General features: G+C 45.4%; 3 protein-coding genes across 3 annotated transcripts; 1 reads left to right on the forward strand and 2 right to left on the reverse strand.

The window, feature by feature from the left end:
* The first annotated feature begins 4 nt into the window (after positions 1 to 4).
* On the forward strand, positions 5 to 4,189 carry snai3 (snail family zinc finger 3). Its single transcript, XM_062471991.1, has 4 exons — positions 5 to 660; positions 1,117 to 1,284; positions 2,217 to 2,873; positions 2,985 to 4,189. The coding sequence occupies exons 2-4, from the start codon at positions 1,206 to 1,208 to the stop codon at positions 3,161 to 3,163; spliced, it is 915 nt and encodes a 304-aa protein (XP_062327975.1). The 5' UTR covers positions 5 to 660; positions 1,117 to 1,205; the 3' UTR covers positions 3,164 to 4,189.
* A 3,964-nt stretch (positions 4,190 to 8,153) lies between these two features.
* lto1 (LTO1 maturation factor of ABCE1) lies at positions 8,154 to 9,691 on the reverse strand. The gene is made up of 5 exons (XM_062471121.1): positions 9,490 to 9,691; positions 9,235 to 9,340; positions 9,023 to 9,093; positions 8,798 to 8,915; positions 8,154 to 8,610 (listed from the first exon to the last, which is right to left on the reverse strand). The coding sequence occupies exons 1-5, from the start codon at positions 9,546 to 9,548 to the stop codon at positions 8,539 to 8,541; spliced, it is 426 nt and encodes a 141-aa protein (XP_062327105.1). The 5' UTR covers positions 9,549 to 9,691; the 3' UTR covers positions 8,154 to 8,538.
* A 1,317-nt stretch (positions 9,692 to 11,008) lies between these two features.
* fgf19 (fibroblast growth factor 19) lies at positions 11,009 to 13,522 on the reverse strand. The gene is made up of 3 exons (XM_062471386.1): positions 13,239 to 13,522; positions 13,032 to 13,135; positions 11,009 to 12,091 (listed from the first exon to the last, which is right to left on the reverse strand). Exons 1-3 carry the CDS (start codon positions 13,450 to 13,452, stop codon positions 11,780 to 11,782), a joined length of 630 nt encoding a protein of 209 aa, XP_062327370.1. The 5' UTR covers positions 13,453 to 13,522; the 3' UTR covers positions 11,009 to 11,779.
* Positions 13,523 to 15,947: the final 2,425 nt, after the last annotated feature.

Consider the following 15,947-nt stretch of genomic DNA (forward strand, 5'->3'; position numbering starts at 1 on the left):
AACCTATGTTGGTCTGGTGTGATTATGTTCTTTACCCTGCTTGAACATTATTGATGCACATTTATGATTTATTTTTATATCATAAGAGATATAAGATATACCGTATGTTGTAATATACTATATGATACTGTATATGTGATTATCTAATGGTAGCTAAGGGTCCTACCTCTGGCACTGTCCCTGTTTGGACACTAGATGGCGTTTGGATCTCATTGGATCCTACCGTAGTCACCAAAAACCCTGTACATCTCATGCAGTACCCCAAATACACACATGTATAGCACATTTAAAACAATATGAAGACTTATACTTGCCAATGCATACAAATAGAGACATTCCAACCAACAGTACATACCTTTTCATCAAGACAAAACAAATCTACTTTAAAACTACAAATCTCTTTCAGTGGCTTGGTCTGCCTTTGTCTACCTGAGCTGGCTCCTTAGGCCTGGTCTATAAAGTTGTAATATTTATTTTCTTCTCCTTCCCTTGCATCCTCTCTGCATCTTCCCGGGCCCCCCATCCCTCACCCTTCTCCACCTTCCTGCTCCCCTCCTCTGCTTCTGGGCAGGGGTGGAGGGGAGCTGCTGTCTCAGACCTCTATAGACCTCCGTATTGTCTTGTCAGAGCTCGAGACCTCTGAATGGCATACATAAAAAGGTAAAGGAAGTGGGCATAATGGATGTGTAAACTCAATTCAATTTACCGTAAAAAAAAACATGCGTACTTTTGAATGAGTGCATGGTGAGATTTTTGGGGGCTATTTCTTTAATCTAGTTAGTAACGCTTACAGGTTGCCAGATCCTTACATCATATAACGACATTGTTAAGGCAGATATTAAGAACCATTTATGCATGTAATCTACTTCAGTTTAAGCCTACATGGTGCCGTGAGCATACATAGAACTGTTGCCTGTTTGCCGATGCACCTGTTCAGTTGGGGTATGCTGGTTGACGTGGAGGTTCTGCCCCTTGCACTTGTCTGTTCACTCTGATTGGCTAGACAGTGTGTATGCAGATTCCCGGCGACCCCCTGCACCTGACTCTCCACGCCGCTAGAGAATGTGCGGTCAGAGACAGACAGCCCCTATAACTAAACGCTGTTTTACTACACAGGTCGGCAACTTCCTGAGAGCTCCCAGTGATAAGAGTCCGCACGGTTATGCCCTGTAGTCAGCGCTATTTCATAATTCTTATAAAATAAGATGCCACGGTCCTTCTTGATTAAAAAATACCTCACAAACAAGAAACCAAACTATGGGGAACTGGACTCCAAAACAAATGGTATGTCACTCTTTGAAGTATTTTAAAACTGAGAATAAATGTATATGATTTTTTTAAATACCGGTTTAAAGCTGTACATGTTTGAACTTATATTTATAAATTCACGTTGTTCGAAAAAGTCATATTCTTTAGGAATTGTTTAGGAAACAAGTTTTACTGAAGTAAATACATTAAAAACGTTTTCCTAGTTATTGGCTACAGGTGTTGTTTAAAGTAAACTGTGTGCCCTTGTTTGATGTTTTGATTTTAGGTGAGACTAAAGACACATTTTTATCATTGACTGAATCATATTTTCTATAGACCTACTACTTTATTATATAATTACACAGACCTACTCTTGATAGCTAGGCTAGTTGTTTTTCTGTTAAGTAAATACTTGTGAAGTGCATGATACCTTGCTTTGGACTCAAACGACGAGCGGTTCGAGTTTAGCAGGTGCAAAATCCGACAGACAAAAGAGGCGCGTATTGTTCCCCCTCCTTCATGGGATCTGAAGCACCCCATTTAGCGCCTTCAAGAGGCTAATGTAGCTCCGGCCGGGGCTCCCAGGATCCACAAAGCTGCCTTCAATCTGTGTTTTTGTTCCAATTCAGCCCTTTAAAGCGAGCTAGACTCCCGTATTGATCCACTGTCAAGATTACCATCAGAAATGTAGAAAAACTGTAGGTCTTTGTGATGTGAGAGTTTTCATTCAAAGAAATAACTTGAGTGGCAGAGACATAAAACAGCCTACAGCCTCAAAACCGTGTTTAAGCCAAATCAAAATGCAGGCTATTACCCTCCCCTATTTAAACGATGTGAACATGGAAAGTTTACTGAAAAGTTTACATGTTGCCTTTTTTCTGGCCAAGTCTTGTCTGTTAGGTTACCTCTGCACACACCCAAATTAATTAATGTATGTGTGTGTGCATGTGTCTATGCATCCTTTTCAGGTGTCCAGGCCATTTTGTCCCTCCATGAGTTACCCTGTCTCATCCCCAACTCTCCTCCTCATCCCCAGTCTGGTTTTCCCGGGCTTCTCTCCTCCTGCTCTTGCTGCTCCTCCTGCTACATACACCCCCCTGTGGTGGCTAGTCAGCCCCCTAGGCATAGTGCCTCCTCTCTGGGCAGCCCGGAGCAGGATAGCCCCCTGTCTCCTGCCCCTGGCTCCCTCAGTGACTCACACTCTGTTGTAGAACCCAACGGAACCACAGAACCTTTCAAATCTCTGGAACACCATAACTTTCTCCCTCCACCCCAGACCCTCCTTGCTCCTTGTCATCCCCCTACTCCTAGCCGACGCCCCAGCCTCCCCCCTGGTCTCGCCCCTGGTCTGGGCTTCCTCCCTGGGGTTGGACAAGAGCGATTTGAGTGCTATGACTGCCACAAGGCCTACTTTACCTTCTCAGGCCTGGCCAAGCACCGACAGCTGCACTGTGACTGGCAGTGCCACAAGTACTTCAGCTGCAAGTACTGCGACAAGGAGTACGTCAGTCTGGGTGCCCTGAAGATGCACATCCGCACACACACACTGCCCTGCGTCTGCAGACTCTGTGGCAAGGCCTTCTCCAGACCCTGGCTACTTCAGGGTCACATACGAACGCACACAGGTGAGACTGCGTGCACACCTGTCTAACCTGGGGTCTTGTGTGTTCTCCTGCCTTCTATTACTCTGTTTGTCTGCTTTGTGGTTCTGACTGGCCTTCTGCTTGTGGTTGCAGGTGAGAAGCCTTTCTCCTGTCCTCACTGCAGCCGAGCCTTCGCTGACCGCTCCAACCTACGCGCCCATCTGCAAACACATTCAGACGTCAAGAAGTACCAGTGCAGCAGCTGCTCCAAGACTTTCTCCCGGATTTCTCTGTTGGCCAGGCACCAGGAGGCCGGTTGCCTGCTCAACTGACTGGGGTTCCATAGTACAGGGGTTCTCAAACTTTTTGGGGGCCAGGGACCACTTACAGGGATGAACATTTTCCAAGGACCCCCCCATAATCGTAACACCCATTCAGCATACCCTTTGTGCTCTTAACTGGACACAATATGCTTGTTTTATTTCTGTAAATGGCCCCCATCTGTAGATTATAATATATGTGTCACTTTTAAATGATACAGCACAATTTTCCAATGTTATCATTTATGGAAAATTCTTTCGCGGACGCCTCGGCTATGGCGGACCCCACTTTGAGAACCAATGACATAGTAGACCAGGGCAGGCCGCCCATGCCTACCCTGGTCTACTATGTCCTACCTTGGCTTACGCTGGTCTACCCTACTCAACCATATCCTACCCTGGTCTATTCTGCTCAACGATGTCCTACCCTGGTCCACCCTGGTCTACACTGTCCTACCCTGGTCCACCCTGGGCTACACTGTCCATCCTGGTCTACACTGTCCTACCCTGGGCTACACTGTCCAACCCTGGTCCACTCTGGGTTACACTGTCCTACCCTGGTCCACCCTGGTCTACTCTGGCCTTCCGTGATCCACCCTGGTCTATCCTAATCTACCTTCATATCCTCTATCCTAACCTAACCTACCCTGACCGGGGCTGACTATATCCTACTTACTCAGACTAGGTAGCTCCAAGACCATCTCCAACCCCACCAAAGACTCAGTATACACTGAACTGTGATCCTGGGACTACATAGAGACAAGCATATCAGAGATAGCATTTAACAATATACACCACCATACACTGTGTGGTTTGGGTGCCATGAAGATGACAAGGACTTCCTCCTCAACCTGCTGATGTGATTGGTGGAGGGTTTCACTTGACAGAATTGTGGGTGTATTTGCTGCATGCTGACAGAAATACTTGAATGAATATTATCCATTGACTTTCAGTTCAACAGAGGAACTGTCAGTGCCTTGTAAAAATGTGTATAACTGCTAACGGTTTGTGGGAGATTTAATAAATACATATTTTTGTACGAGTACCTGAATAAGAATGTATTCAGTCTGTTGGTGTTGTAATGAAACCGGGGAGATGTCAGGGTTGAGATTGACTCAGCCGGCTAGTTAGTGCTGCTACTAATAGTACACACACAGACACATACACCGTAGGAGCCAATAAAAGCAGATTCTTGCTCAGACTGGGACAAATGTCAGAAAACCCTTTTCAACATTATCATCACTTGATACAGCACTAGGGAGTGCAGACCTGTGGTTGTCTGTAGTTACTCCTCTCTCAGTTACATCTCTCACTCTTTAAACCCTCTCCACCCCATAATTTATCCATGGTATTTAAGTTCTGTACAATTTCGGCAAGGACACACAGGGAACCAGGTGGAAAACAAGGAGCATCTACATGAAATTTATCTGTTTGTGTGTATGTGTGTACAAGGGAGTCCTATGACGGGCATAGCTCCAGGTCGACCCAGGGGCAGCTAAGTCACACCCTCGTTTTTCTTCAGCTGATTAAAATGTCTGTTTGTAGGGCAGCTGGTGGGGAGTGTGGGTAAAGGGTGGGGGGATTTTACGAGTCTAAATAAGAACTGTGATGTTTCCCATCTGTAATGGCGCATGGAAAATTCTTATTAGATATATCTGCTTATAAGCAGGTGGAGGGGACCAGCAGAAGGCCCTGCATGGCGCCATGCCAAAGCTGGCATGTGTGTGTGAGTGAGAGTGTACAAAGGGGGAGGGAGTTGACGCGTTACGAGGGGGGAATTGGGTTCTGTGTGTATGAGTGTGTTTGTATGAGTGTGATTGTGGGAGCAGAGGGGGAGTCAACTCTTTCCAGTTGCTCAGCACAAGTGGAGCAGCTGAGAGTTCCCCATTTCCTGTACTGTCGGCCCGTCTGTCCATCCTCTCGCTGGCCAGGAGAAACGCAACTTTTCCCAATTCAGAATGCCGACCATGCTTGGCATCTTCCCCAGGCACCCCTGGCACGTGCAGGTCGGAGCCACTTTGCCGTCTGACAGACATGAAGGAGCCGGGGTGGGGGTCGGGGGGGTATGAGGAGATGTTGATGTGAGAGTTTCATTCACACTAATCTTGTCTATAAAACATAAATATAATAGTTCAGTCCTTCACAGCCAGAACCCTGACAGACGTACCCACACCTAGGTCCCTGTTCCCCATACTTCTACACAGCCAGAGCCTTACTCCCCACACCTGCCCAAGATTGGAGTTCTGCAGTCAGGCTCCCTGTGGAGGTGCGGCCCCAGAGAGAATTCCAGTGGAGACTGACATGGAGGACACATGGTAGACGCATTCCTCAGCAGATCCTGGCTGGAGCCAATCTCAACCCATCCTTCACCTCTGACACACGTTCACACATATTTAAGGAAATACACATACACACATTTTTGATTGCGATTGAGGTGCAATGATGCCAATTAGCTAATTACTTGGCTTCTAAGAATACCGTTTTCTGCATCAATCTGTGAGATATACATCAGATGTACTAGATCACAACTGGCTCCTCGTGGATGCTTTCTCGGGAAGCTCCAAACCCAGTGGTAGACGTGATCTTGACCCGCTGTCACCATTCTCCATGATGTCACCTGACTCCGCCCAGTGCCGCTTGCTAACTTTAGCTCCTGTGACTCCACAAAACAGGCCTGTGTTTATATTTATTCTGCTGGGCTGACTGGAGCCAGGGAGGGAGGGTTGGCAGGGCTGCTCCCAGAACAAAAGCAGAAGGGTTAGAAATAGAGGCAGAGGTTCTATTCCTGGCCTAGTGTACCGTGCCCCCCACCCCCAGGACAGTGGAACCCAAAGAGTTTCCAGCTACACAGGAGTGGACACCCGTGGCCAGGAATCTTAAGCCTCCCCATCTCCTCTCTTGAAGGAGATATCATAAAGTACAGAGAAAACATTTAGAAATAGACTACATGTTCCACTAAACGCCTATCATTCTTTTATTTGATCCACAGATTGGTCTGAGCGTTGGATAATTGTGGTCCAGAGTGCTGTTAAGTGTGTTCAAATTAACCTACCCCTAGGGCTGATCGAAGATGATGTTTTCCCAGTGTGTGTGTGGTGTCGCTCAGCCATTCTTCTGAGGCCTGGGGCTTTATACATGGAGAGACTCATGCTTTGACAAGGTGTCAAATGAGAGGGCATGGCAAGAGTATGTGTGTGCATCCTGTAGCAAGTCTAGGATGGCAGAAGAATGGCCTAGCTAGGATCATGCCTGTCAGAAGACTAATATAAACCCTGAGGACTATTAATAAAGCTCAGGCTGTTTATTCTCAGCTGAGGCCCTGCTATGTGGCAAAGTGGCAGAGTAATACTACCCCTGATGCCACTTTTAGCCCTGCCCAGACACACTGGGGCTATTAATAGCCCCTCCAGCGGATGCTATCTGCCCTGGGGGGTATTTTGGTGAACGACCTCTGCCCAGCCTTGCAGCCACTCAGATTTACAGAATATTTTCCACAGTGAGTTGTTGGGCATGTATAAATATCTGTGGCCCGTGGCTCGCTGACACAAGCTGCATGAATACTATGTGGTGCACTTGTTACCGAAACCCCCAACCCCTGGGCAGCACTGGGCTGGCTGGGAGAGTGTGGGAGGGGCTTGGGAGGTAATTATATCTGTCCACTTGTTGTGGAAAAGCAATGGAGTAGACTCATAACAGGTGCAGCTTGGTAACATTTAGAGGCACACACACCTACACACTCGCCTCCCTATTTTCCATCGGGCTGGGAGGTTGTTTTAATCCAGAAATTGAGACTGTTGGGTCATTTGCTTTCCACACCATAACCTTTGACCCACTCAGGTGAGTTTGCCCAAAGACTCAGACACCTTCACCTCAGAATCTCAAACACACACCACCTTTGGACTACAAACGCCTACCCCCTGCAGCACAACATCAAGGCTGGATTAAGATCCAGATGATTGCTAGTTAAGGGTTAAAGTACATAATTAGTGACAAGTTATTGATGTCTTTGTCCCATTACCATTGAACTATGATGGTGAGGGTGACCCAAATCCTGTTCCCAGGCCCCTGTGTGAGAGCGTATTTGTGTAGAGAAGAGTTCAAGGGCCAGGTGTTTTTGGGACAGCTTTAGGAGGTGTTGTGTGTGATGATGTTGTCACTCCCCCCCCCCCCCCCACCTCATCCACTACAACCACCAACACCTCATTAAAATACACAACGTGAAACATTACTTTACTATTCAGTGACTGTAGTGATGATGCTTAAACATCCCGCCTGCTCTTTGTGCCCTTGCCTGATTGGTCATTGTGTGTCTGGCTGGTTGTTCTTTCTCTGAAAGACTGAAGTGTGTTTTCACATATTATATCTGCTGGACCAGCCAGTCGTCATTAAGACCTCCAAAAGAGGAGATGAGGGGGGGGGGGGGGGGGGGTCGAGCGAGAGAGGTGAATAGAGAGTGACAGGTCTGTATTGGAGGACAAACACAAGCACCAATCACAGAACCTCTTCCACCCACACTGTGACCCCTGTACCCATCACCATGGTAACCTAGCCACTTTACCTTGAGGAGCTGCTGTGTTGGGCTCCCCCTGACCTGTCATGGCTTGTCACAAACTGTGGACACACATCACACCAACCTCAAATATGCATTCTGTCACAGTCTCTCACATGCATGTAGACACACACTGTAGGGATGTCTGATAACGTATGCCTTTAATTCCTGTGCGAGTACAATGCAGCAGATTCAGTTAATATTGTCAAACAAACCTGCCCAACACCTAACCCTCCTTTAAGTACAGCAGCCTCCGCAGCCAGACAGCACCTAGTGGACAACCCACTCAACACTGGGAAGTTGTATTTGTATATGCTGTATTTATTTGAACAGAGGCCCTTTTGGATGCAGAGTAAGTTCCTTTGTTTCTCCAGTCCCTTTGCACAATATCTATACAGAAAAAGATTGCCGCCAAAAGGCAAATAAACACAGACCTCTTATCAGCATACCCACAATGTTTAAGAAATATTTTATTAACTCCTTCATACAGCATTATATACCTAAATCAGGTCCGTCACTAGAACCTGGATGACCAGGAGCCTGATCTTTTTATGGTATTTTGGTCCACACTCCAAATGTTCCCACAAACGCCCCACCAGTTCAACACTTCATCAGCAACACCCCACTATCAAATCACCTCACTCTGAGAACACAAACATCCTCATCTCCAATGGCAACAGACAACCAGAAAACACCAAGTCTTCTCTAAGAGACCACAGCACAGCAGCATGTGACATCTGGCTGGTTGGTCCACCTTTGAGGGGGGCACTCTAACCCGCTAACACAGAGGTCGGCCATCTTGGCCTTTCCTGCCCTTTGTTGGAGGGATCAGCCTTCCTCAGAAAGTGATTCCTCCAGAGCCATGAACATACTCACTGAAGTCTGTAGGCACGTTCAGTAGGGAACAGACCTGGAGATATAAGAGAGGGGCAAGGGAGAGAGAGAGATACAGACCAGTGAAAGGGACCAGGGGAAGAAAGTAAGAAGGCAAAGCCCAATTTATGGAAGAAAAAAAAGGTACTGAAATGTGATCTGCGGGTTGCACTTCAAATATGACTAAAATACTATGTCTATGATATTTCAGGGTGACTGCATACCTGTCTGAACTTGGCACGAAGCTTCTCCATGTCCTCCTGTAAGTTCTCATATTGAGGGTTGTCACTGGGAAACTTCTCGAGCAACGAAAGCAAAACCTCCAGAGCCTTCAGCTTTTTCCTGATTAGCACAGAGACCTTCTGTTTACAATATGCCTACAGCAGCACAAACACATCTAAACTAGCTATCCATGGAAATAAGAGGCTGATGCCTATATATCCACAAACCTGGCTTTGGGATCTGTGCTGTTCTGAAGAATACTCTTCCAGGTGACTGCGAAGCCATGGTAGAAGGAGACCTATCAGAAAACATTCAAAGGAACTTTATAAAATAGTTTAAGTAATACTCTACATTCTCTATACAATTTAGTTTTAGCCATGCTTTGTTTTGGTGACACCAAATCTATGTTTTTGATTGCCGGCCAGCCTCGTTCACATACCTCTGTTGAAAGCTTGGCGCCGTGAGTCGCCCCGTGCATTCGACCCTCCATTATCCCTTGTCGCGTGCCCTCGTCAAACCCCTCATGGTAGCCCTCCACGTGGAACCTGTACATGTCACGTTTACAGTTCACTGTGTATGTGGTGAAGGGACAAGCGCACAATGGCTATGGCTAACAATAAAATAGTAGCAAGTTAACGTTAGCTAAAATGTGAACACTAGTCATGTTAGATAGGAGATTTAAGGTTGCGCTTACTTGTCGTCCGCCATGAGAATACAGTCAAATAAATCTTCGCTCCCTGAAGAGAGGGCCATCCTTGTACAGTAAAGAAACAAAATATAGTAAATCCTTTTCAAGAGACCCAATCTCGAACCGCTGACTAAATTACTGCTCTATTCTCCTCTCGCGTATAAGCAGCTTCCTCTTCACTCTAGCTCCAGAATTGTTGCTGCCATCTATCAGCTCATTACTGCCATCTATCGATTGAGAAGTTGCTAGAGAAAACTGGATGAGATCATGATGGCACGATAAACTCGACGTCCCCGCAGTTTTCTAAATTTACAGTTCTGCAACTACGCCTCGATAGATGAGAGACCTAGTCTATAACCTAACCTGCAGCATCAACTCATAAGAACCGATATCCCAATTTTACCATAGCATAGCATGGGCAGTGGTGTAGTGGTAAAATTATAGGTGGGTAAACTATGAATGTTATTATTTATTTATGTATTATTACGTTTCATTAGGCCTATTTAGATGGAACCAGGTTTGCTTGTATCTGCATCATCGTATTTGAAAGCACGTTATTAGGCTAGCCGCTAGCGTTTGTCCCTGTCTTAATGCGATGTTGTGCGAACCAAAACAACGTTTACAAACGTGAATTGATCTTACTCTGTACTTGAGGCCTTTTGCGGGCATCTGTGGGAGTGGGAGCACTCGATGGTCTCTTCAAAAATCGCCTGATATCAATGGCTAATTTATCCATTCCGACAGGTAGGCTAATCCACAACGTGTGTTTACTTCGTGGATCCTGATTGGTTTTGCCGCCGCAACGCATTGATATACAGCGCAGTTGAAATGATTCAGACTACAGCGTTTATATGTTCAACAATATGACATTTTGTTTTGGGCGTTTTAAAATTACACCAAATTTATTTCGAACGATTCCAACGGCAGAATACGAGGCGCAGGGAACTTATATGTTCGTAAACGCACATAAACGCTATTTAGAGGTGGATAAACGCTATTTCCCAATTTCGGGAGGTGCGTAAACGGCGTTTACGTGCGTTTAGCCCCCACTACATCCCTGAGCATGGGTGGAAGTAGGTAGCCTATGTAGCAACAGATCGCAACTTCCACGGCTTCAATCAAATCAGAGACAAAGTTCGCCTGCCTTAACAGACGAGGGCGCCATAAAACCAAAAATCGACTTTGATGTCAAAGTATCGGTAGCCTACCTCGTTGAAGTGCGATTTGCGGAGATTGAGTTTATTGAATAGGCCTATCACATTGTGTACTAGGCAAGAACAGTGATAACAGTGTCATGCCAGCCAGAGTGTGTGGAAACCAGGTACGTAGCCCAAACGTTTGCCTATTCTCTTCTCCAAGCCTTTGTAATACACTGGTTTAACTTTATGAAGACTTCCAGGCATTATAGGCCTACAAAAAGAGACATGATACGTTTGTTGTAGGGTAGGAGTTGTAGGCAGGACTACTTTTAACACTTTGTTCCCAACCTCCTCCTGCACAAGCATAACAGACCCTCGCTCAGTGAACCTCATCGATAAGTCCCATGAGGGTAGTGCTGGTCACAAAGTGTTCAGAGATGAACTGTCTCAGAACAGTCTACAGATATTTTTATGATGATCCCAGGTTGTTATGATAGAACACAATAAAAAAAACAACAAGGTATTACACATTAACCTTAATTATTTAAACTACTGTATTGGGATACAAATACACTGGTAAACTATTTGAATCGTGAACATATGATTTTTTTTTTTACAAATGTACAAAAACATTCACAGAAAGAGTGCATTTGGTCCCAAAAACAATGTGACCATGGATAACTCGATTAAATATACTAACATACATACTATTATGGAACAAAAAAAAATACTCTGATGGTATTTCAGTTCCTTCTGGGCCTGCATATCGAGAGTAGTGAAAGTTCACTTCTGCCAGAAGACTCACACCTTCCAATCACCTGTCTGTCCTGAAGGTTCTGCACCAATGACATGTCTGTTCCTGATCAGAATCAGAATTTGGTTTGATCGGTCTGCACCAATCCTGGAGGTTCCTCCCAAAGGCCCAACTCAACCTGGTCCAGCCCTCCACGCACGTAAGGGAAATACACATGTCCCTTATCTTTTCCACTTTAATGACCAAGTTCCTGGTTCATTTCTCCTTTCGGTTGTGGTGTGGGACATGTTCACCCTCCATCCTATGGTCACATGCAGCACTCTAATGCCTTGAGTGGAGGACTGCAGCGCATAGTAATATCAAAACGTCTGTTTCTGGTCTTTCAATCTCTCACAGCCCCTCCTCATGTGTGGCTGAAGCTGGGGCTGTGGAGCAAGACCTGTGACAGTCTTCCAAACCCCTCCAGGATGTCTGTGTGTAGGCCTGTTGTGGGACTCTGCTCCTGGGGTCCTGTGGGTACTTCTGTAGCTCCACTCTCCAGGGTGCTCATCCTGGGTAGGAACTGGGCAAGGGCTGGGAGACCCCTGTCTCGACCTTGGTGCCTCTGCCTATGGGGCCCCAGGCTGACCAGGGTTTCGTGCTTCTCTGAGATGTAGACATTGTAGCCATCTGAGAGCACCTTCTCCCTGAAGGAGCAGTCATCTGTATAGGTGCTCTAAATGGGAGTATAGTGGAGGGAAGAAGAAGGAGGAGATAGATGAGAGTTTAGTTTAATTAAGGAGAATGAAAGTCAAACAGTATTGATAAAGGTTTCATTTGTGCACTGGCTCTGGAAAATTATAAAATATGACCCGAACTATATTAACTATAATCCTGTACTTCATCTTTTTCTTCCTTTTCTTTCTGCCTTGTTTCCTGTCCTTCATGCACAGAGAACAGCTTTTATCATGTATGTGCGTACATCCTGCTTCAATTTCCTGAAGAGTTATTGACACAGGCATGGTGTGTCAGTCAGGGGTCAAGGTTGTTGTTGCCCTCTCTTCCCTCTGTGCGAGAAACTCCGCAAATACAGACCCGCGGGCAAAGGTTGCTGCCCTTACACCAAATATTTTCAGAATACACTAAAGTATTTTCCTGAAAAGGGCTGGTGTATCTATGGTGAATACCCAACGCCTCAGTCTCCTTTGTGACTAAACGTATGTTTGCATGTGTATGGTTTGTAGGGTTGTGACTAGCATGCTGCAAGGCTCCTTAGAGATGGGCTTGACTGAAACCAACCAACAAAACAACTTCTCAATATGTTGACATGTCCATTATTTATTTTGTTAATGTGCTCCGATCATATAATATATATTTTTTTTGTTCTTTGCCACCCACAAAAGCAAATGTTTGCTCATATTCAACACATGAAGCAATGACCTGCCTATCTGCAGGGATGTTTCAACGGCAACATGAGCCAGACAGGTATAGCAGACGATCTGTCGTGTTCTAAATGACTGCATTCTAATCCTCTAACCATTATTAACATCTAACAATGAGGATGTAAACTCTTATGGTCTCGTATGTAAACTAATTGAGCCTGGTTCGGAACTGTGAGGAACGTTTGACCAATATTATGTGGACTATCATCAGTGAGATATCATGTTTGTTCTTACCGACGCATAAAGTCTTCCATCGCTCTCCATACACAAATACTGAGACGCGGCCACTCCTCTGATGGCAACGCTTCCAGTGTTCACTGAGCGAATCTCTAACAAACCTGCAGCATATCCACAGAAGATGGAAATCAGGGGTTTGACCTTGCATAATAAGGGGACCAAATCTATAATCTCGGTCAAAATGCGGTTATAGATCATACTCACTTTGAGGGCTCTGCTCGACAGAGCTGTGCACCTTGCCGTCTCCATGAAGCGACACGTGCAGTCCGTGTTTGGCTGCATAGAGATGCCTGAGGCGAACCGTTTGTCCCCATCCGTTGCTGATATACGGCCCAGAATCCGGTAACGGCAAACTTACAACCCCGTAGCCAAATACAATGTTGACGATGCAAAACGCAGTGAACACCTTTACCTGCATTTTTACTATTCTCAAACTCAGATCTCCTTTTAACCCTCCTTACAGGTCTCTCTCTCTCTCCTCCAGTGGCTGTTTAGTAGTAAGCGGACATCCCCTCCTTTAAACGAGAGCTCTTATCAGTGGAATCGATGGCCCTTTTCCCCTTGCCAATTCTGAGAAACACACACCCCTGCTTGACGTCCAACAAAATCATAGTTCATGTGTGGCCATGATGCCTGAGATCTGGGGTAAACAGAACAGTCTACCCCCTAATTATTTTTTCGACACTATAATTTACAGTAAAGTAAAAAGTGGGAGAATAATTTGTTTAAAACGGTCACTATTGTGCACAATTATATGAATAATTTGTAGTTATAGCCTATCTACTACAACGATGCAATTCAAGGTAACACCGCTCTGTGTGGTGAAGTGGTGACCTAAGTGGATAGGCTTACTCGACTTGCGAATTTGTTGGAATGACTATTATAGCTTCATCACCAACACGATAGTGTTGGGACCACTAGGAAGCCTATGCCTATAGGCCTCATGGCCGTGTTCAGTATGAAGTGAGTGCTAAATGCTACTGCTACTGTAGAGCTAGTAGGCTGTAATAGCCGATTTATTACAAGCTACTCTAGACTGTAGCCTATAGGGCCTATAGGCTACAGTCTAGAGGTCAAACAGTCACCTACATAGCCTACTGATGATGTTTGATTCAAGCCACATGCTGGCACACAGGCAAGAGATAATCCTCGTCTGGGTCAAGTACCACCAACACATTTTCCGCTGTTATCTGATTTTGACAGAGAGCTTCCGTTGCATTCCGCACTCTTGAACTCTGTTGGCGGTTAGATTTACATAGAAGTTAAAGAGTAATTGAGAATAAATATCCCCATTCATAAATATGAAGTTAAAGCCCTGGATTGTGAGTGCTTGTATATGTAGACTTCGGTTAGCATGGTGGTCTAGAAAGGGTTTGCAGGAAGTTGGGGGAAGCACGAAACACCCCGAGATTTTAACATCACCTTTCACACATTGTAATGACGGCGTTATGAGATTTGTGTTCCAATCTCCCGTTACAACACAATTCTGACGCGGTAGTATGTCTACATGAACAACGCTAATCGTCTTTGATATTGTCTTTATTGATACATTTGCACTATGGCAAGCGGAATGACAGACGATAAGACGGTGTCATCTTTTTAGCAAGAGAAGGATAGGCTTGGCTCCAAACTGCTGTGGTCAATGAACGCTATTGGATATTTTAACTATTGTCTCTGTGTAGCATACCTATTGACAACTAGATGGCGCAATTCGCCTGCCCTATTTGAGCTGGTGCTTGTCCAGTACAGTCCTGAGCAAAGCATCAGAAAGAACACTTTCTGCAGTGGTTTGGACTAAAGGACACTGCCATAGTGATCTGATCTGAGCAGCCCAGCCTGATGAGTCATGTTTATGACTTCCTGTATCCTTGGTGTCCAACCCTACTCTGACCAGACCCTGCTGAAAGAGACTCCTTCGATCGAGACTATGGAGAATGCTTGGCCTTTGTGTGTGTGTGTGTTTGTGGCCAGAGTATGCAACCTACTCACTCTGGTCACTTGCCTGACCTATGATGTGACCATGCAGCTAAGTCTTCCATCGTGTGTGTCCATCTCTCTTCTCTAGTTTCTTCCCCCCTACATCCCAACTGTGTAGCCCCCCCCCCCGTCTCTGTGGTCTGAGCAACCTCCTGATTACAGGCCAGTTAGACATTTCCTGTCTGAGCCTGTGGAACTGCAGACCAGCAGGTAAGCACAGTCCTGTCAGCACCTTCTCAAGTACCTGGTATTTATCCACAAACATCTGGACAGGTTTCACACAAACACATACACAAATATCACACATGCACCCACTAACACACAATTATACACATATACACATACGTGCACACACATTTACACACTATACAAATCTCTATGCACACACTTCACAGATGACCCTTCAAAAACAACACAACTTACCAACACCATCACACACTTGTAACCCCCACCTCCACAAACATTCCCCTATCTCCCAACTATTCTGCAATATTCCCTCCTGAGAGGTAATATGTCAAGGAGGTGTCAGCTCACTCAGTCTCCGGCAGGTGATAGGCCAGTGAGGAATCAGCTGACTTGGCTCATGCAGGTGCCAAGAAGACCAACCGTAGTTTGTCTGTGGTTCAGGCCAGGTGTGGACATTTGAATGACTCATTTGTTTCTGAGCGTAGTTATCCCTGTTTAGCATGAGTCTTGCAAAGGCAATTAAGAGAGAAAATTCCTTTACCTAAATCAAAGTGCTTGTTGGTATATGTTTGAGTGAAATGAATTGAAATGAGATAATACTATGATATATGGCTGTGCTAGTGTCTTATAATTTCAACTGAAATCACAGATTAACTATGCTAAGGTATTAACAAAACCACTCTGCTTCGGAACGCGTCTGGCAACATTACAGACACAGCTGCCAAAACATCATATCTGTCATTCCTTGAG

This window comes from Osmerus eperlanus, chromosome 10 (genome assembly GCF_963692335.1).
Source record: "Osmerus eperlanus chromosome 10, fOsmEpe2.1, whole genome shotgun sequence".
NCBI lineage: Eukaryota > Metazoa > Chordata > Actinopteri > Osmeriformes > Osmeridae > Osmerus > Osmerus eperlanus.

Coding starts and splice junctions, on each gene's coding strand:
- fgf19 (XM_062471386.1), bottom strand. CDS start 13,452: ATGCAGGTAAAGGTGTTCACTGCGTTTTGCATCGTCAACATTGTATTT. Junction 13,136..13,238: donor TGTCGAGCAGAGCCCTCAAA/GTGAGTATGATC, acceptor GATATGCTGCAG/GTTTGTTAGAGATTCGCTCA. Junction 12,092..13,031: donor ATGGAAGACTTTATGCGTCG/GTAAGAACAAAC, acceptor ACTCCCATTTAG/AGCACCTATACAGATGACTG.
- lto1 (XM_062471121.1), bottom strand. CDS start 9,548: ATGGCCCTCTCTTCAGGGAGCGAAGATTTATTTGACTGTATTCTCATG. Junction 8,916..9,022: donor AGCACAGATCCCAAAGCCAG/GTTTGTGGATAT, acceptor TGTGCTAATCAG/GAAAAAGCTGAAGGCTCTGG. Junction 8,611..8,797: donor TTCGTGCCAAGTTCAGACAG/GTATGCAGTCAC, acceptor TTATATCTCCAG/GTCTGTTCCCTACTGAACGT.
- snai3 (XM_062471991.1), top strand. CDS start 1,206: ATGCCACGGTCCTTCTTGATTAAAAAATACCTCACAAACAAGAAACCA. Junction 1,285..2,216: donor ACTGGACTCCAAAACAAATG/GTATGTCACTCT, acceptor CATCCTTTTCAG/GTGTCCAGGCCATTTTGTCC. Junction 2,874..2,984: donor TCACATACGAACGCACACAG/GTGAGACTGCGT, acceptor TTGTGGTTGCAG/GTGAGAAGCCTTTCTCCTGT.